General features: G+C 42.9%; 1 protein-coding gene, 1 long non-coding RNA gene and 1 other non-coding gene across 4 annotated transcripts in view; 2 read left to right on the top strand and 1 right to left on the bottom strand.

Moving 5' to 3' along the window:
- LOC141986735 (uncharacterized) overlaps window positions 1-5,976 on the top strand; it is a 47,040-nt gene extending 41,064 nt beyond the window's left edge. The window contains exon 3 of the long non-coding RNA XR_012639354.1: window positions 5,517-5,976. This is a non-coding gene — a long non-coding RNA (uncharacterized LOC141986735). The remainder of the gene's footprint in view (window positions 1-5,516) is intronic.
- The window catches only part of ANAPC4 (anaphase promoting complex subunit 4), a 32,262-nt gene extending 18,138 nt beyond the window's left edge, over window positions 1-14,124 (bottom strand). Inside the window, exons 1-10 of one of the 2 annotated variants that reach the window (XM_074951585.1) lie at window positions 13,928-14,124; window positions 7,293-7,398; window positions 6,219-6,351; window positions 4,548-4,622; window positions 4,362-4,388; window positions 4,230-4,274; window positions 2,553-2,637; window positions 1,477-1,587; window positions 899-982; window positions 588-674 (exon numbers count right to left, since the gene is read on the bottom strand). In XM_074951585.1, the coding sequence (XP_074807686.1) occupies window positions 588-674; window positions 899-982; window positions 1,477-1,587; window positions 2,553-2,637; window positions 4,230-4,274; window positions 4,362-4,388; window positions 4,548-4,622; window positions 6,219-6,351; window positions 7,293-7,398; window positions 13,928-14,035 (861 nt within the window). In that variant the 5' untranslated portion in view covers window positions 14,036-14,124. The remainder of the gene's footprint in view (window positions 1-587; window positions 675-898; window positions 983-1,476; window positions 1,588-2,552; window positions 2,638-4,229; window positions 4,275-4,361; window positions 4,389-4,547; window positions 4,623-6,218; window positions 6,352-7,292; window positions 7,399-13,927) is intronic. The other variant, XM_074951586.1, reaches the window with a different exon arrangement.
- A 4,566-nt stretch (window positions 14,125-18,690) lies between these two features.
- On the top strand, window positions 18,691-18,762 carry TRNAE-UUC (transfer RNA glutamic acid (anticodon UUC)). Its single transcript has one exon. It is a non-coding gene; the product is annotated as a tRNA-Glu (tRNA).
- Window positions 18,763-20,072: the final 1,310 nt, after the last annotated feature.

Below are 20,072 nucleotides of genomic sequence, written 5' to 3' on the forward strand. Positions count from 1 at the left end.
TGGATACAGACGAACACGGCTGCTACTCTGAGACAAATTGGAGAAAGTCCAGAGAAGAGCAACAAAAATGATTAAGGGTCTAGAAAACATGACGTTTGAGGGAAGACTGAAAACAATTGGGTTTGTTTAGTCTGGAAAAGAGAAGACTGAGAGGAGACATGATAACAGTTTTCAAGTACATAAAAAGTTGTTACAAGGAGGAGGGAGAAAAATTGTTCTTCTTAACACCTTGGAGGATAGGACAAGAAGCAATGGGCTTAAATTGCAGCAAGGGAGGTTTAGGTTAGACATTAGGAAAAAATTCCTAACTGTCAGGATGGTTAAGCACTGGAATAAATTGCCTAGGGAGGTTGTGGAATCTCCATCATTGGAGATTTTTAAGAGCAGGTTAGACAAACACCTGTCAGGGATGGTCTAATACTAGGTCCTGCCAGGAGTCCAGGGGACTGGACTAGATGACTTCTCAAGGTCCCTTCCAGACCTATGATTCTATGAAAGAAACAGAACTGAGATATGAAATAATTTAATATAAATAAGAAAGCTATTCATTCTCTGCCTTCCCCAAATAATTGCTTATACCACAATACCTGTACGAATTTGGTTAGACGTGAGTCCATCTGCATCAATATTTCTTCCCATGCTTCACACATACATGTCAATGATAACTTTATATACTGCAATGCAAACAGAAGTTAGTGCAGTGACTTTTTTAAAATTCAGACTAAACATACATATGTTCTCAGAGGACTCTTATCTTTACATTTCTAAAGCGGTGCTCTATATTAACTTAAAATCAACCTAAATCCCTAAGTAAGCAAGTGTTTTATACTAATAGGGTTACAAAATCCAATGCCTGTAATAACTGTGGAATTAAAAAAAAGTCATAACAAAAATGTACCTGTAGGAGAGTTGAAATATGAGTAAATTTCCTGGCCATTCGAGTTACCTCAGGTAAATAAACTGATAGCAGACTGGTGTCCAGCTGTAATATGCAAGATAAGCAACAGTTATAATCAGATGGATGGTCTTTTTATTTTTTGTAACAATAGCCTGGATCATGTTCATTAAGGCAAAAATCACAGTCACTAAAATAGGGAATATTAAAATATATTCCCTACTATAATAGGGAATAATGAAATTATTTAGTTGTTAGTTTGGCAGAAAGGAGACAGTACATAAAAAGCCTTTAGAATACAGCTACTGTTCAGAAAAATGCAAACACTTCAGAGCTTCATCACTGTCAATCACGTATTACAACAATTTGAGTCAAAATGGAGAAGCCAAAAAAACTAAATAATATTACATGAACTTTAGAGAAGGTGGGAATAAAAATATTTTTATCGTTATGTAAATAGAAATGAGGACAATATATTAGAATTGTTTCATATGAGTAGTAAAAATAAATAGTTTAAATATTTTAACAGAACATTTAGAAAACACCACTATTTATGTGTTTGCAGTCTGCATTTTACTCACCTGGAAATAGGTAATCTCCGGTACACTGTCTGGGGAAACTTGCACCTCTGTAATGACGGATAGTGATTTCAAATCACTAGAAAAGCATAATCCAAGGCAAGAACCTGCCACCTGAAAGAGTCCAATGTAAAGGGGTTAAAGTATCTCATTTTCTCAATAGCCCAACAGGTACAACTACACTGATCTATTAACTGATGAACTAAACACATGCCCTTATTTCAAACAGAAACTGCATTCTATTTCTGTGTAAGTATCAACTGAAAAGAGAAACAAACGTCTCAGCTATTGAGGGGAAACAAAAATGTGTGCATACTGTTTTGTTTTGGATAATCAGTATTAGAATACAGAGTGGTAGCCATGTTAGACTGTATTAGCAAAAAGAACGAGGAGTACTTGTGGCACCTTAGAGACTAACGAATTTATTTGGGCATAAGCTTTCGTGGGCTAAAACCCACTTCATCAGATGCATACAGCGGAAAATACAGAAGGACGATATATATATATAGAGAGAGAGAGAGAGAGAGAGAGAGAGAGAGAGAGAGAGAGAGAGAGAGACACACACACACACCCACCATGAAAAAATGGGGGTTGCCATACCAACACTAAGGAGACTAATCAATTAAGGTTTTAGAGTAGCAGCCATGTTAGTCTGTATCCACAAAAAGAACAGGAGTACTTGTGGCACCTTCGAGACTAATACATTTATTAGAGCATAAGTTTTCGTGGGCTACAGCTGATGAAGTGGGCTGTAGCCCACGAAAGCTTATGCTCTAATAAATTTGTTAGTCTCGAAGGTACCACAAGTACTCCTGTTCTTTAATCAATTAAGGTGCACTTTGTTTCAAATGATACAGGATTTGAAGTTTTCCAGACAGAATACTAATTAAAAAACAAAATAAAAACCACACAACTATTCCTCTCTCTGGGTTTTAACCATAGTAATACTGAAGTGTTGAAGTTGCAATACTTTATACTCCCAAAGATGAACTAAAAACTGTGTTTAACTAACAAGGTGTATTTTAAGAGGAGAAATAACAAGGGAAGTTAAAAATAAAAAACAAAACAAAAACACTTACCCCTGTTACTGTAGCAATCTTGTACATTCCATAAGCATAAACCTCAATGAATCCAGAACTGCCTCCAAGAACAAGGGCATTTAGCCTGATAACAAATAAGACTCAGAAATTATTCAGTGAGTTGTCCAAATGGGGGTGACGGGGGGAATCAATTTTTACTGGATTATGACAAACCTAGTCAGTAAATCACTAGTTGGCTATTTCTATTCCACATGAATACCTATTCTTAGGATTTAATATTTAAAAGTAATCAAAGTCTGTAGTGTGAAGATTATCACCAATATATAGTCAACATTAAAACAAGACAAAAGTTTAAAATACATTAAAATATTGTTTAAAGAGAGAAATTAACAGCTCTACAAAAAAGTTACTAGCACCAATGCTATTTGTATAGATATTAGATATATGATGAAAGAAAATTTGATTTATACATACACCCTAACTAGCAATTTTCTTTCTAAAGAGTAGACAACAGCATATTTACTCTTTTAAATCTTCTCTTATATTCAGCTAATTTTACTCTAATATAACTCTGAATATATCACCAGCAGTCACACAGTGGCATTGCCCCACTCAATTTCAAATGCAATGAAAATTGAAAACAAATGTAGCACCTGAGAACAAGCATCAATGACAACAGCAACAGAAGAGGGAATCCCATCCAGTGGACAGGGCACTGGACTGGTCCTGAGAGAGTGGCATTTTGTTCCTGGCTGTAATGCTAACTTGCTGTGTAACCTTGGACAACTCACTTGATCTTTCTGTGCCTATGTTTTCTCTCCCATCCTTTGTCTGTCCATTTGTATTGTAAACTCTTTGGGGTAGGTGATCTATGATAGGGCTGAATCTGACCCTGTAATTTTAAATTGAATAAGCATTTACCATGTTTCCAAGTGGTTTCAGGCCCTGCTGAAGTAACAAACAAACCATTCCCTGCAAAAATAGGTCAATACAGATCTTTTTTTCCAATTATATTAGAGGACGAGGAGGAAGCTGCAGTTAGCTATTTTTTAAGCTTTTATGGTGTGTTTGATAGCACATTTCTCTAATCTAAGAAGAGGACCTATCCAAGCTGCAAATGGGGGAGACAAAGGAAGGGAAAATGATTTTAAAGAATACCCATCACTTCCATTTGTTTTAAATAGGCTAATTTTAAAGTGACTCTAATTATACTGCCAATGAGACAAAGGGTGGTTTTACAAGAATTTGTATGCTTAATGCTTATAAACTACATCGGGGCTTTGGGGTTTTTTTGCTAGTGGATTCTTTGGAGGAATGGAGAATTAGCTGAACTATGACATCACAAAAAACTTAAACACAATCAGCTGAGAGATGAAGGGACTCTTTATCCGACTACAGCACGATTTAGTTTTGCTTAACATGTACTAAACTCAAGATTAAGACAATTTAAAAGAAAGCTCTCTGAACTATTCAACCAACTCTCCCTCTCGTTCAATTAAAGGGTAATAAAGTTCCCACTTCAGTTCTATATTCCTTCAAGAAGTCCTCCAGCAAAAAGAGAGAGACCTGAGTCCATTAAATCCTTCTTTACACTTTATAAAAGCCAAGAGATTTTCCTGCCACCCCTTTTGTAGGTCACCATTAAGAAAAAAAGTTACAATTTATCTTAAATCCAAACTTGCCGTTATTTTACGGATTTCAAAGAACAATACTTACCTTACATCACCCAAGAGCTTCATAATCTCATCTGATTTTTCTTCACTAAAAATATAAAAATGGTATGATTATGGTAACCCATAGGCAATCATAAGCATCATTATAAGAAGACATGAAGTCATCAATTCTTACCTGAAAATTTTTGCAGAGGTACTGTAGCTAAATTGAAGTCAAAATAAAGTTTGAGAAATAAGTGCCTTTAGTAAAGATGTCTTCTTATTTACTTCAGAACAGCTGTGTACTTTTAAACATAAAGAACCCATAAAATGACACCAAATGACAAATTAAGATATTTAGGCTTTTTAATTTAACACCTACTTTTTGGGCAATGCAGGTAATTTAGGCAGGAGAAGATTTGACTCATCCTCAGCATTATAAAATGAAGTGAGAACACTGAAAAAAAAGGAATCATTAAGAATTTCTTTGCCTTTGCTGCCAGACTTTAAAAATTGTAAAAGATTTTTTTTAAAATTAAATGCTAGGTAGTAATTTAGACTTAACATATCATGTATGTTCAAAGAGTTACAAATCTCACAAGCATATCATTTGTTTTCTAAGTAAAGTCTTTTAAAAACACAATCACATCAATACAAGATGGCTAGTGAGCTCTCTTTCTGTTTTTATATCCTCTTCTTTTGGCTTAGTGTTTCCCACATAGAAAGGCGAAGAACAAGTTTATATTTGCTGGTTCAGTGGTTTGCTTCCCAAATCTTCCATTATTATTATTTGCATTACAACAGTGCGGGGAGGCCCTGATCATGAAGCACAGGACCCCACTGTGCTAGACAATGTACAAACACCAAAAAAAAAAAAAAAAAAAAAGATTTCCCCTGCCCTAAACAGCTTTAAATAATTCCTAGCATAAGTCTATGGGCCTGATCCAAAGCCCACTGAAGTCAACAGAAAGACTTGTCAGTCTAAAGCAAAGCCTTATTTACAACCTCATTTCAGGTTAACATATATCCACAAGTTCCAGTTAAGTGTCCAGCATATTACATGTTTATGCCGGAAGCATGAGGTTGCAATTAAAATTATGTAGAGATTACTGTAAAAGAGATTAAGGAAGCCCACAACATATTCTGCAGGAAATTACTTATGAAGATGCTGAGTGTGGAAACTGGCCACGAGGGCATTAGTCTACGGTTAAAAGATATCCCCTAGCTTAATATTTCCTTGCTGGTTCAGGGTTTGTGTTTATGGGGAGGGGGAAGAATGTCACACTTACCTAGCCTTAATCCCTTTTAAACAAAATTTTTGTTTATGGAATTTCTTGTTTTTTTAATACAGCCAATGTAGACTGGTTTGTGAGGACACAGAAATGGGGGCGGGGATGCCCCCAACTTCCCCTATGGCATGTGGAACTATGGAGGGCACATATCAGATCTCTGCGAATGTCAAGAGTGAACAGAAGCACAATTTATGACTAATGGCACACAACTTGCAAGACAATGGGGGTACTCTTATGTCCTGAGATACAAACATAATGAAGACAGCACTTCCAATAGCTCTGGGTTTTCCATCAATGCATTAAAAATAAACAAAATCACTAAAATTCTTGAAAATGTGGATAAAAATAATATTTTAAATTTATCACCTTCCATTGTCCAGGTACAATGAAGCAGATTACAGCAATACATTTGATATTGGTAGAACACCGTTACGTAAACTGAGCAGCAATTATACAAGTCAATACTAGCTCATATATCTAAATAAATAAGCTATAATAAACTACAAATTAATAAATGGACGCACAAGATACTATTAAAAGTGTTCTTGTTCTTATAACTAGAAAACAAAAATATCAAACTTTTAGCACTGGAACTGCATTGTTATCAATAAATGTATGAAAAACCTACACTAGAAACAAAAAAAGGGGATTTTTTTAAATGAAGTGGTGGGAAAAGTGACTGAGCTGTGTGACGGTTACTTTTTTTTTTTTTTTTTGCTTTACTACATTCCACTATTTAACTGTAAAGTTTTTAGAGCTACCTGCTTTCTTCAGTTACTTCCATCCAATGCATGTAAGTAATAGGAGCATCCACTGAGAAAGAGTGTAAACTTTCAGGTTTTTCTACATCACACAGGATAACACGCTTGGTATCAGCTAGGCCAAAAGCCAAAACTAGAGAAGTAACAGAATAATGTTAAATAATAAACACACAAAACATTGCAGCTACTCAAACATATGACAAGTTAGGAAATGTAATGATTCTTCAGTCATTAAATCCAAATACTATATACAATTTGATCTTTTTCTATATATAGTACATTAATGTCACTTCTAATTTTAAACCATCTTACTAAAAAGCACACTTGAAGTCAACCTTTTTATTTTAAAATGGCATATTGGGTCACACCTGACAAAATGACCTGATCCTGCAAAGACTTACATATATGTTTAACCTAGGTCCATGCTTAGCTTTCTGTTACTCATGGGAGAAAACATAAGCTAAGCATGGACTAAAGTCTTAGCAAATTTGGTGCCAAAAATACATTTGAGACACACTGCTCAATTAGCAAGGATATTTTATTGCAATGTAACATAATGCTAAGATTCTCACAAGAACTTATCCCTACTTGATTAGAACACTGACACGAATATTCATTGGGCAACATTTGCATAAGAACTTATATGAGTATATTCATCTTTTTGAACTAATTCATTCCCAAAGAATGCCAGGTTACAATATAATTGGAGATTCTGCTCATTCATATGCAGATGGATGATTGACATGGAACATCTCTGCACTATTAAGAGTTGAAAGTTGTGCCATGCAATTTGAAGAATAATATTCCCATAATTGCAATCAGATTTTAGATTTCACCTGTTACTTCAGTGCCACTATAATTTGGCCATTCTTTATACATCACATCACACATCAAAGGGGTACCTTTCACTATTATTTTAATAGTATTGCCACATAAAATTAAGCTACCCTTTTCTTAATATTTTGTAGTGAGAATTTTCTTTTCGAGACAGGTGGTGCTGTGTTCACTAAAGGTATCTGCTGATTTCCAACACCATTTTTATTGCAGCACAAAACATCATATATTTAACATTACTTTTGCCATCTGGTCTCCAAGCAAGGGCTGTAACTTCTTTCCCTGTATTTTCATTTGGTGGCAAACTCCAAACTCGCTGAAAGTTTGCAAGTCGATGAAGTAAAACCTGAAAAGCAGATAGATTAAATGTAGGAAACTTGAACATCTTCTCCTTTAACAATATTTTGTAAGTCAGCCACTAAAGTATCACTCCTTTTTATTAGATTTAAGAAAATCCCACATCCTGAAAGTCAGATCTAGAACTATTTGTATCAAGAAAGCAGTCATTCTACATACACACACAGAGTTCTGGGGCATACTGTCTACTATGAAGCAATGAAAAGAGGTTTTAGGTTAAGACCTGAAGTTTACAATCAACCTGGCTAATCGGAATAATATGGTAGATAGCAACTGTATTGTGGAAGCACTGCAGTTGATCTTCCCATGCATAGCCAGATGCATCATGAGGAGACCAAAGTGCAGAGCAGTGGTTTTTAATCTTTTTTCATTTGCGGACACCCTAAAAAATTTCAAATGAAGGTGCAGACCTTTTGGAAATCTTAGGCATAGTATGCGGACCCCTATGGGTCTGTGGACCACAGGTTGAAAACCATTGGTGTAGACAGCAAAAAGAATGTGCTGTGGAGGGAGAGAGGGAAACAAGGAAAATAGGAACTGAGAGAGAGACCAGAAAAAGACATTAAAAAACTAATGCTCTCTAACAGAAGCAACCCCCCTACCCTGTCATCAGCGGACAGCACTGCCATAAGATCAGAAGCAATATGTGGCAAACTGGCAAGGGAAGCTCTGAATTACGTTACCTCAAGAAATAAACTGAGATCTATAACATGTTGTTCCAGGACATACAGTCTGCCTCTGCACCGCTAACCAGTTTTCGATGCTTCTATTGGTTTTAAAATTATTTTAAATATAAATTAATTTTTCTACACTTGTTAAATCACACACAAAAACATGCACTCTGCTGGGACACACAAAAAACCAGGTATTCAGCTGGGAATTACCATTTACTTAGATTTTGTTTTTTTAACAAAGGATAAGAGTAAGGCAAAAATTCTCCTATCACAAAGTATATACTAAAACTATTATATTGTGGACAAAGGACTACATATGTAGCAAAAAACACAGAGAGAGAATATACCCACTCCACCCCACCAGCAACTATTGCTCTTTACTCCCAGGGATCTTAACCTGAACATTTTGAAGATGAGTACAGAATCTTATGGTGACAGGATAAACATTTAAATGATACCCCTTTTCCAGAACACATCTGAAGAACATCAGGATTGTGAGAGAACATAAGACAGGAAGAAAATCAGCAAGCAATTTTTAAATACACTTTAGGAAAACAGGATGCTTCCCAAAGTCATCAGAGACTGAACATTTGAGATAGATTCAGATACAGCGTGTTCAGGCATTGTGCCAGATTCTTCACACCACTGTTCCACCAAATTCTGCCTTGCAACACATCAAGCAGCTACTGTAAACCTGGGTCTCTCCTGCACTGATGCTGGCAACTGTGCCATACAGCCAGCATGAAAGAACACAGTTCTTGGCTAAATTAGCTGTACAACTAACAAAAATGTCTTGGAACTGCCAAGATAGTAAACCCAGGGCACTTACGAAATCATTCTCATGTGAAGGGTTTAAAATAAAACAAAATACTCATAAAGACACATGCCACGCTAAGACTGGAGACAGCCAAGCACCACTATTCATGTGAAAAGAAAAAAGAAAAGGAGTACTTGTGGCACCTTAGAGACTAACCAGTTTATTTGAGCATGAGCTTTCGTGAGCTACAGCTCACTTCATCGGATGCATAGCATATTGTGGAAACTGCAGAAGACATTATATACACACAGAGACCATGAAACAAAACTTCCTCCCACCCCACTGTCCTGCTCGTAACAGCTTATCTAAAGTGATCATCAAGGAGGGCCATTTCCAGCACAAATCCAGGTTTTCTCACCCTTCCCCCCCCCCCCCACAGACACACATACAAACTCACTCTCCTGCTGGTAATAGCCCATCCCTCTTTGAAACCTCTCTTTATAATGCGCATGATAATCAAGGTGGGTCATTTCCAGCACTAATCCAGGTTTTCTCACCACCACCACCCCCCACACACACACCCCCCTCCAAAAACCACACACACAAACTCACTCTCCTGCTGGCAATAGCTCATCTTACAATGTGCACAGCAATAATCCAAGTTTAACCAGAACGTCTTGGGGGGGGGGGGGGCGGTTTGTAGGAAAAAAACAAGGGGAGATAGGCTACCTTGCATAATGACTTAGCCACTCCCAGTCTCTATTCAAGCCCAAATTAATAGTATCCAATTTGCAAATGAATTCCAATTCAGCAGTTTCTCGCTGGAGTCTGGATTTGAAGTTTTTTTGCTTTAAGATAGCGACCCTCATGTCTGTGATTGCGTGACCAGAGAGATTGAAGTGTTCTCCGACTGGTTTATGAATGTTATAATTCTTAACATCTGATTTGTGTCCATTTATTCTTTTACGTAGAGACTGTCCAGTTTGACCAATGTACATGGCAGAGGGGCATTGCTGGCACATGATGGCATATATCACATTGGTGGATGTGCAGGTGAACGAGCCTCTGATAGTGTGGCTGATGTTGTTAGGCCCTGTGATGGTGTTCCCTGAATAGATATGTGGGCACAGTTGGCAACGGGCTTTGTTGCAAGGATAGGTTCCTGGGTTAGTGGTTCTGTTGTGTGGTATGTGGTTGTTGGTGAGTATTCGCTTCAGGTTGGGGGGCTGTCTGTAGGCAAGGACTGGCCTTTCTCCCAAGATTTGTGAGAGTGTTGGGTCATCCTTCAGGATAGGTTGTAGATCCTTAATAATGCGTTGGAGGGGTTTTAGTTGGGGGCTGAAGGTGACGGCTAGTGGCGTTCTGTTATTTTCTTTGTTAGGCCTGTCCTGTAGTAGGTGACTTCTGGGAACTCTTCTGGCTCTATCAATCTGTTTCTTCACTTCCGCAGGTGGGTATTGTAGTTGTAAGAATGCTTGATAGAGATCTTGGAGGTGTTTGTCTCTGTCTGAGGGGTTGGAGCAAATGCGGTTGTATCGCAGAGCTTGGCTGTAGACGATGGATCGTGTGGTGTGGTCAGGGTGAAAGCTGGAGGCATGTAGGTAGGAATAGCGGTCAGTAGGTTTCCGGTATAGGGTGGTGTTGATGTGACCATCGTTTATTAGCACTGTAGTGTCCAGGAAGTGGATCTCTTGTGTGGATTGGACCAGGCTGAGGTTGATGGTGAAATTGTTGAAATCATGGTGGAATTCCTCAAGGGCTTCTTTTCCATGGGTCCAGATGATGAAGATGTCATCAATATAGCGCAAGTAAAGTAGGGGCGTTAGGGGACGAGAGCTGAGGAAGCGTTGTTCTAAATCAGCCATAAAAATGTTGGCATACTGTGGGGCCATGCGGGTACCCATAGCAGTGCCGCTGATCTGAAGGTATACATTGTCCCCAAATGTAAAATAGTTATGGGTAAGGACAAAGTCACAAAGTTCAGCCACCAGGTTAGCCGTGACATTATCGGGGATAGTGTTCTTGATGGCTTGTAGTCCATCTTTGTGTGGAATGTTGGTGTAGAGGGCTTCTACATCCATAGTGGCCAGGATGGTGTTATCAGGAAGATCACCAATGGATTGTAGTTTCCTCAGGAAGTCAGTGGTGTCTCGAAGGTAGCTGGGAGTGCTGGTAGCGTAGGGCCTGAGGAGTGAGTCTACATAGCCGGACAATCCTGGTGTCAGGGTGCCAATGCCTGAGATGATGGGGCGCCCAGGATTTCCAGGTTTATGGATCTTGGGTAGTAGATAGAATATCCCAGGTCGGGGTTCCAGGGGTGTGTCTGTGCGGATTTGATCTTGTGCTTTTTCAGGAAGTTTCTTGAGCAAATGCTGTAGATGCTTTTGGTAACTCTCAGTGGGATCAGAGGGTAATGGCTTGTAGAAAGTGGTGTTGGAGAGCTGCCGAGCAGCCTCTTGTTCATATTCCGACCTATTCATGATGACAACAGCACCTCCTTTGTCAGCCTTTTTGATTATGATGTCAGAGTTGTTTCTGAGGCTGTGGATGGCATTGTGTTCTGCACGGCTGAGGTTATGGGGCAAGTGATGCTGCTTTTCCACAATTTCAGCCCGTGCACGTCGGCGGAAGCACTCTATGTAGAAGTCCAGTCTGCTGTTTCGACCTTCAGGAGGAGTCCACCTAGAATCCTTCTTTTTGTAATGTTGGTAGGCAGGCCTCTGTGGATCATTATGTTGTTCAGAGGTATTTTGGAAATATTCCTTGAGTCGGAGACGTCGAAACTAGACAAGCCATTTACAACGCACACGTTACTTCTCTACAAAAGAAAAAGGACACTAAACTTTCTAAACTACTACAGGCTACAAGGGGCCACAGCAATGGTTCCCTCAACCTACCCAGCAATATTGTTAACCTATCCAACTATACTCTCAGCCCAGCAGAAGCAGCTGTCCTTTCTGCCCCTCCACCCCCTCGAACATGATACAGTTCTGTGGTGACCTAGAATCCTATTTTCGACGTCTCCGACTTTGAGGAATTCCACCATGATTTCAACAATTTCCATCCCACCATCCATCCCACCATCAACCTCAGCCTGGTCCAGTCCACACAAGAGATCCACTTCCTGGACACTACAGTGCTAATAAACGATGGTCACATCAACACCACCCTATACCGGAAACCTACTGACCGCTATTCCTATCTACATGCCTCCAGGTTTCACCCTGACCACACCACACGATCCATCGTCTACAGCCAAGCTCTGCGATACAACCGCATTTGCTCCAACCCCTCAGACAGAGACAAACACCTCCAAGATCTCTATCAAGCATTCTTACAACTACAATACCCACCTGCGGAAGTGAAGAAACAGATTGATAGAGCCAGAAGAGTTCCCAGAAGTCACCTACTACAGGACAGGCCTAACAAAGAAAATAACAGAACGCCACTAGCCGTCACCTTCAGCCCCCAACTAAAACCCCTCCAACGCATTATTAAGGATCTACAACCTATCCTGAAGGATGACCCAACACTCTCACAAATCTTGGGAGAAAGGCCAGTCCTTGCCTACAGACAGCCCCCCAACCTGAAGCGAATACTCACCAACAACCACATACCACACAACAGAACCACTAACCCAGGAACCTATCCTTGCAACAAAGCCCGTTGCCAACTGTGCCCACATATCTATTCAGGGAACACCATCACAGGGCCTAATAACATCAGCCACACTATCAGAGGCTCGTTCACCTGCACATCCACCAATGTGATATATGCCATCATGTGCCAGCAATGCCCCTCTGCCATGTACATTGGTCAAACTGGACAGTCTCTACGTAAAAGAATAAATGGACACAAATCAGATGTCAAGAATTATAACATTCATAAACCAGTTGGAGAACACTTCAATCTCTCTGGTCACGCAATCACAGACATGAGGGTCGCTATCTTAAAGCAAAAAAACTTCAAATCCAGACTCCAGCGAGAAACTGCTGAATTGGAATTCATTTGCAAATTGGATACTATTAATTTGGGCTTGAATAGAGACTGGGAGTGGCTAAGTCATTATGCAAGGTAGCCTATCTCCCCTTGTTTTTTTCCTACAAACCCCCCCCCCCCCCGACGTTCTGGTTAAACTTGGATTATTGCTGTGCACATTGTAAGATGAGCTATTGCCAGCAGGAGAGTGAGTTTGTGTGTGTGGTTTTTGGAGGGGGGTGTGTGTGGGGGGTGGTGGTGGTGAGAAAACCTGGATTAGTGCTGGAAATGACCCACCTTGATTATCATGCGCATTATAAAGAGAGGTTTCAAAGAGGGATGGGCTATTACCAGCAGGAGAGTGAGTTTGTATGTGTGTCTGTGGGGGGGGGGGGGGGGGAAGGGTGAGAAAACCTGGATTTGTGCTGGAAATGGCCCTCCTTGATGATCACTTTAGATAAGCTGTTACGAGCAGGACAGTGGGGTGGGAGGAAGTTTTGTTTCATGTTCTCTGTGTGTATATAATGTCTTCTGCAGTTTCCACAATATGCTATGCATCCGATGAAGTGAGCTGTAGCTCATGAAAGCTCATGCTCAAATAAACTTGTTAGTCTCTAAGGTGCCACAAGTACTCCTTTTCTTTTTTCTTTTTACGAATACAGACTAACACGGCTGTTACTCTGAAAACTATTCATGTGGCTGAAGAGGCCACAAGGAATAAGGAGGCATGTTTGGGGTATGTCAGTAATGGCCATTGAGGGTAACAAATGCTAGCCCCCCTGGCACAGCACTGCCCAGCTGCCAAGGGGAAGACTAGAGTTCTTTCTCTCTGGAGTACCAGGTACAGGGCCCTGCCAGAGGCAGGGCACGGGACTGGATCCATGGAGCGGAGCCCTGTGTGGTGAGCCCTAAGGGAACTGCTCGTGGAGTGGGCAGGCAGCAGGCCCCTCGCTGCGAGCGGAGACGGGCTGTCAGCCAGCGAACCCCGCTCCCCCTAGCAGGAGAAATCACAACAGCCCTGTCTCCGGAGGCGGTTTCTCTACCCACCATTTCCAGCTGGCTGAGCCGGGCCCTCCAGCTGCTCCCCGTTACCCCCGGCCCCGCCTTACCTCCCCCACTTTGTTGGCAAGGGCGATGAGATCCCTCTTGGGAGACCAGGCCATGAAGATGATTTCCTGGGGAAGCTGCTTCTCCCCGACCTGCCTGAACGCCGGCATGGCGGGGGGCTCCTGCACCCGCAGGCACGGGGCTCGCGGCACAGCCTGCTCGGAAGCCCCCTCCTCTCACCGCCGCTCTCCGTCCCCGTGAAACCCTCCCCACTCCCCCGGCAGCCCCCCTCCGCGCCCGGAGCCAGCAGGGACCCCGGCTTCACCGGGCGGCTGCCCACAGGACACAGCGAGAGCCCCCACGAGAGGCAGCTCCGCCCCGGCGCTCCCGCCTTCCCAAGTTCCGGGCCGCCCTGCCCTCGTCACTGCGCGGCCGCCGGCTCCGCCTCCCCTGCCCGCCGTGCGGCGCTCAGGGGCCGCCTGTGCCGGGGAGCCAGGCTCCCGCCGGCGCCTCCCGCCTAGGCCTGCGCCGGGGGCCGCTCTCGGGCTGGGGCCCAACGCCCTCGCTGGCCCCAGCCCAGGCCCGAGCGGGTGGCTGGCCCTGGCCCTGGGGCGGGCCCCACTTGTGCTGCCAAGCGGGGACCCTCCGCTGCCGCTCGGGCCGTAGAAAGCCCCTTATCTCGGGGAGGGCCTTGGGATAGCAGCCTAAGGGGGGAATGTAAACCGGGTTAGGCAATTGCTGCAGCCGCCTGTGTGGACGCTCCTCCGTCGGTGTAAATGGGTTTGAGTCAGCTGGGAACAAGCAGAAGTGGAACAGAAGTAAGCTGCTCAAACCGCAACAGGAGCATCCACACAGAAGTTTGTGCCAGTTTCACTGTATCCATTTAAAAACCAATGCAGCTTTCCCCTATAGACAGCAAAAAATAGTCCAGGACACAAGAGTTTGCCCTCATTTTGCAGATTTCAGTGCAGTGAGACTGGAGAGAGCTGCTGCAGGCCAAGTTACTTTTGATCAGTTTGTTCTCAGCAATATTTTTGGATTTTGAATCAGTGTCTCAGATCCCTATTCTGCAAGTACACATGCTTAACATTAATCATGAGAGTAGGCCCTTTGGCTTAAATGAGACTACTCGCTTAAAATAAAGCACTTGCTTAAATATTAGTGTAAGTGGGGGTGTAATTATCATTTGCTTTTGTGTGGGGTGGTTTGCGCCCATGGTTTCACAGATTGGAGTTGTAGCTGTAATGCTAAATAAGAATGAGTATTTTCATTTCTGATCCTCCATTTTTTGTGGTAGAGAGATTGTATGCTGTTTGATGCTAGCAGACCAGGTGCCAGCTCATGCCAAACCCCCAAGCCTCACTAAACACTTACAGATGGATAGCTGGAAGCCAGGCCAATTCACTTGTATATTAGTATAGATCAAAGTGATTGTTAAATGTGTAAGAGTGTATTTGGTGCTTAAAGTTCATGAAAATTAATGGAATTTTACCAGTGGTGCAAGTAGAAATCATTTCTTGCTGGTACACTGCACTCATGGGAGGGACACAAAGTGGGGGTGGGCACATGACCTCCCCACGTGACTCCTCTGCCCCCCACCCCGCAGCCTGGGGCCCCTGCCGTCTCCTCATGATGCATATCTATCCCAAATTACCAGGGGTTGGTGGGGGGGCTCTGTCCTGCCTTCCGCTGCTGTACAGAGAGACCCCAGGCAGCAGGACTCAGGAAATGCCACTGCGTGGAAGGGCTGGGGGTAGGGCTGAAGGCGGTACAGCCACGCTGGAGGTGCTGCCAGCATGGGGCTGCCCAGCGGCCCCACATTCTGCTCCTTTAGCCACTGCGGTTCCCGGGAGATCAGGGCTCTCTGGAACCGCAGCGGCAAAAGGAGCACAAGAACATGGGGCCACCCAGGCAGTCCCACACCAGCAGCTCCACCAGCATGGCTGTATCGCCTCCAGCCCTACCCCCAGCCCTTCCATGCAGCTGCATCTCCTGAGTCCTCCTGCCTGGGGTCTGTACAACAGCCCGGTCAGAGGACAGGGCTGGGAGTGGTACAGCAGCTGCGCCGGAGGAGCTGCCGGTGTGGGGCTGCCCGGCGGCCACGCGTTCTGCTCCTTTCCCCACTGTGGTTCCTGGGAGAGCACAGCTGTGCTGCCCCCAGCCCCTCCCCCTGCCCTTTCACTGAGATGTGTTTCCTCTGTCTGTACAGCAGCCCTGCCGGAGGGTGGAGCTGGAAGCAGTGCAGCTGTGCCGGAGGAGCTGCCGGTGTTCTACTCCTTTCCCCCACTGCAGTCCCCAGTGGGGAAAGGAGCGGACTTCTGGCAGCTCCTCTGGTGCCTGTACCGTCCCCAGAACCACCCCAGCCCTGTCCTCCGGCGGGGATGCCGTACAGATGGAGGAGGCGCAGCTCCGTGGAAGGGCAGAGGGTTTGTGTGATGTTCCCTTGGTGTTATCTGGACCAGTGATCTGCTAGGTCACTCCAATCCTCAACTCTGGGAGCCAGCCTTACCCTACTCTGCTGTGAGAACCCCCACTCCTGTTCACACACAACCTCTGGCATGAAAGCTGCTCCCAGCTACATGAGTGAGCACTTTTGGCCAGCTGCTGCTTGGATTGTGCAACTGAATGACACTAGCCAGTATCTCCAATCACAGACATGACCCTAGGAACCTCTGTCTTGCAGTGTCCAGTTATTCCCACTGGATGCAGCAAGCTTATATGAGTTCATCAATTTAACAAAGAAATTGATATGTACCAAGCTTGTTATCCCAAGGGGAGTCTCTGACACACTTCAAACCAAACACTGCTTCAGGTAGAATAAACAAACAAATTTATTAACTACAAAAGATAGATTTTAAGTGATTATAAGTCAAAGCACAAGTCAGATTTGGTCAAATGAAATAAAAGCAAAATGCATTCTAAGCTGATCTTATCACTTTCAGTGCCCTTACAAACTTAGATGCTTCTCACCACAGGCTGGCTGGTTGCCCTTCAGCCAGGCTCTCCCCTTTGATCAGTGCTTTAGTTGTTTGGTGGTGGTGTCTGTAGATGGAGGTGGAAGAGAGAAGAAGAGTATGGCAAACGTCTCTCCCATTTATCATGTCCTTTCTTCCCTCTTGGCTTTGCCCCTCCCTTCAAGGTCAGGTGAGCATTACCTCATCGTAGTCCCAAACTGACCAAGGGAAGGGGGGTGACTCACTTGAGAGTCCAACAGATCCTTTGTTGCTGCCTAGGCCAGTGTCCTTTGTTCCTGTGAGGCTGGGCTGGGTTTGCCCCTTGCATGCCCGGATGAGGTGTGAACTGCCCCTCTGTTCCTGGAGTTTTGCCTGGACTTGTTTTAAGCCATGATGACACATTTTCAGCCTCGTAACTACATATATGAAATTACAACCTGTAACATTACCATAACAACAATGCTCAGTGCATTGTGAGCCTTCCGAAGACACCCGACATGACAAACTTTGCATTGGATACCACACAATTGTTATACCAATAAAATAAAAACCAGCAGGATCTTATTAAAGGGGATAAGGCAAAATGCCGCGTTTATTTTGAATACAGAAAGAATCAGAGTAAGCAATCAGTTATAGCTATACCATCTTATTCACTCACACACACATACATACACACACAAGTTCTGCAAAGTTGTTATAGTTACCAGCCTAGGAGTTGCTCATGCCAAGTCACTGGCCAGGTGGCCTGGACATGAGGGTGGAGCAGGGCCTTGTCAGATGTGCATCCGGTGCTGCTGGGGGTTGGTTTGCAGAATCAGGCCCAAAGTCCTCAGTCTTCAGGGTCTGTTCTTATAGGGATTTATTCTCATACAAGTTTAAAGGGTTTGCTTCATCATGCTGTTTTCATGTTTGAAGTGATAATCAATCACTGTTCTCATGTTTGAGGTGATAGTCAATCATGCAGATGGCACAGCAATGACAAAATGACAGTATGTTATCTTGTTCTTGGCACAGGTATGCCCTCAGGGTTATCAGGCTATCTCGTCCACTGCTTTCTTTAGCCAGACTATCTTATTTTAAGGCTGGCACCTCAACCTTTAATCTTTCATTCCTCATTCAATCATACATACATGCATACAATCACACTCACACTCCAACGTATATCCTGTCACATCTGCATTTTATCATCTACCCATCCTTTAACATAACCATTCTAAAATCAGTGGGACATGGCAAACTTCAATAATTCTATTCATCCCACTTATTATATCTAAAAGGAAACGAACAAGATAAGCATGCAAGAGTGAGGGGTTCACACATCTTATTCCAGAGTTCAGGAAAACAAAGTTGTACCAGCCATAAAGGCAGCTATTATCTTGTTACTTTTAGAACAATCTCTTTGTCTCTGGATGTGCTTCTACAATTAACACTGATCTTGTAAAACTGACAGGCAATTTCAATCAGCACAGACTCAGCAGGGTGGTTGAGAAACATATTCTTTCTAATGGTCAGGCAAATTCTGGGGTCTGCTGTGGAGTCACTCTTTCTTACATTGCCCATATCAGAAATATACCAGTTATCAATCTAGTCCAACATAACCATGTCATAAGGATGAACATGGGGATGCAGGGTGTTCCCCTGAAATACAGAGTGTCACACCGGGGCTGGGGGGCAGGCTTCTCCTTTGTCTTTCCAGTACGCTGTACCAGCTATAAATATCTTACTGGTATGGCCTATCGGACTGTACCACTGTACTTGCACCACTGAATGTTACATATATTATAACAGGACACAGATAAGTGAAAACAATGTAGTAGCAAACATTTACATTGTATATACTTCTGTAACTATATAACTCCTCAAATATCAGCTCCCATATGGTCTAGTGGTTAGGATTCCTGGTTTTCACCCAGGTGGCCCGGGTTCAACTCCCGGTATGGGAACAGTGCAATTTTGGGGGTTGGACTAGATGACCTCCTGAGGTCTCTTCCAACCCTAATCTTCTATGAAATAAGAAAGAATCCTTGTGTAATCTGACTGAAAAACTTTAGCAGAAAAGTACTAATTCTTGCACATTTGAATCCAGAGGCAACTCTCGATTTAGTCCTGAGTGGAGTGCAGGATCTGGTCCAAGAGGTAACTATAACAGGACTGCTTAGAAATAGTGACCATAATATAACAACATTTAACATTCCTGTGGTGAGAAGAACACCACAACAGCCCAGCACTGTGGCATTTAATTTCAGAAAGGGGAACTATGTAAAAACGAAGAGGTTAGTTAAACAGAAATTAAAAGGCACAGTGACTAGAGTGAAATCCCTGCAAGCTGCATAGACACTTTTCAAAGACACCATAATAGAGGCTCAACTTAAATGTATACCCAAAATTAAAAAACACAGTAAAAGAACTAAAAAAGAGCCACCGTGGATTAACAACCATGTAAAAGAAGCAGTGAGCGATAAAAAGGCATCTTTTAAAAAGTGGAAGTCAAATCCTAGTGAGGTAAATATAAAGGAGCATAAACACTGCCAAATTAAGTATAAAAATGTAATAAGAAAAGCCAAAAAGGAGTTTGAAGAACAGTTAGCCAAAAACCCAAAAGATAATAACAAAATGTTCTTTAAATACATGTGTCCATACAGGAATTATACATACTTTACAAAGCCATTACTATAGGTTCCTTGGTTCCCAGTCCATTAAATGTTGAAATGTTGGGATGTTGAAATGCCAATAGTTATCCTTGGGGACCCAGCCTACCCCTTGCTCCCATGGCTCATGAAGCCGTACACAGGCAGTCTGGACAGTAGTAAGAGGCAGTTCAACGATAGGCTGAGCAAGTGCAGAATGGTGGTAGAATGTGCCTTTGGACATTTAAAAGCTCGCTGGTGCTGTCTGCTGACGAGGTTAGACCTCAGCAAAACCAACATTCCCATTGTTATTGCTGCTTGCTGTCTGCTCCATAATCTCTGTGAGAGTAAGGGGGAGACGTTTATGGCGAGGTGGGAGGTTGAGGCAAATCGCCTGGTGGCCGATTTTGAGCAGCCAGACACCAGGGCAATTGAAGAGCACAGCTAGGCATGCTGCGCATCAGAGAGGCTTTGAAACCAGTTTCATGACTGGCCAGGCTTTCGGTGTGACAGTTGTGTGTGTTTCTCCTTGCTGCAAACCCGCTCCCTTTTTTAATTTTAATTCCCTGTAAGCCAACCACCCTCCCCCGTTCGATCACAGCTGGCAAAGGAAATAAAGTCACTAT

The sequence above is a fragment of the Natator depressus genome, chromosome 4, assembly GCF_965152275.1.
Source record: "Natator depressus isolate rNatDep1 chromosome 4, rNatDep2.hap1, whole genome shotgun sequence".
In the NCBI taxonomy this organism is placed as follows: Eukaryota; Metazoa; Chordata; order Testudines; family Cheloniidae; genus Natator; species Natator depressus.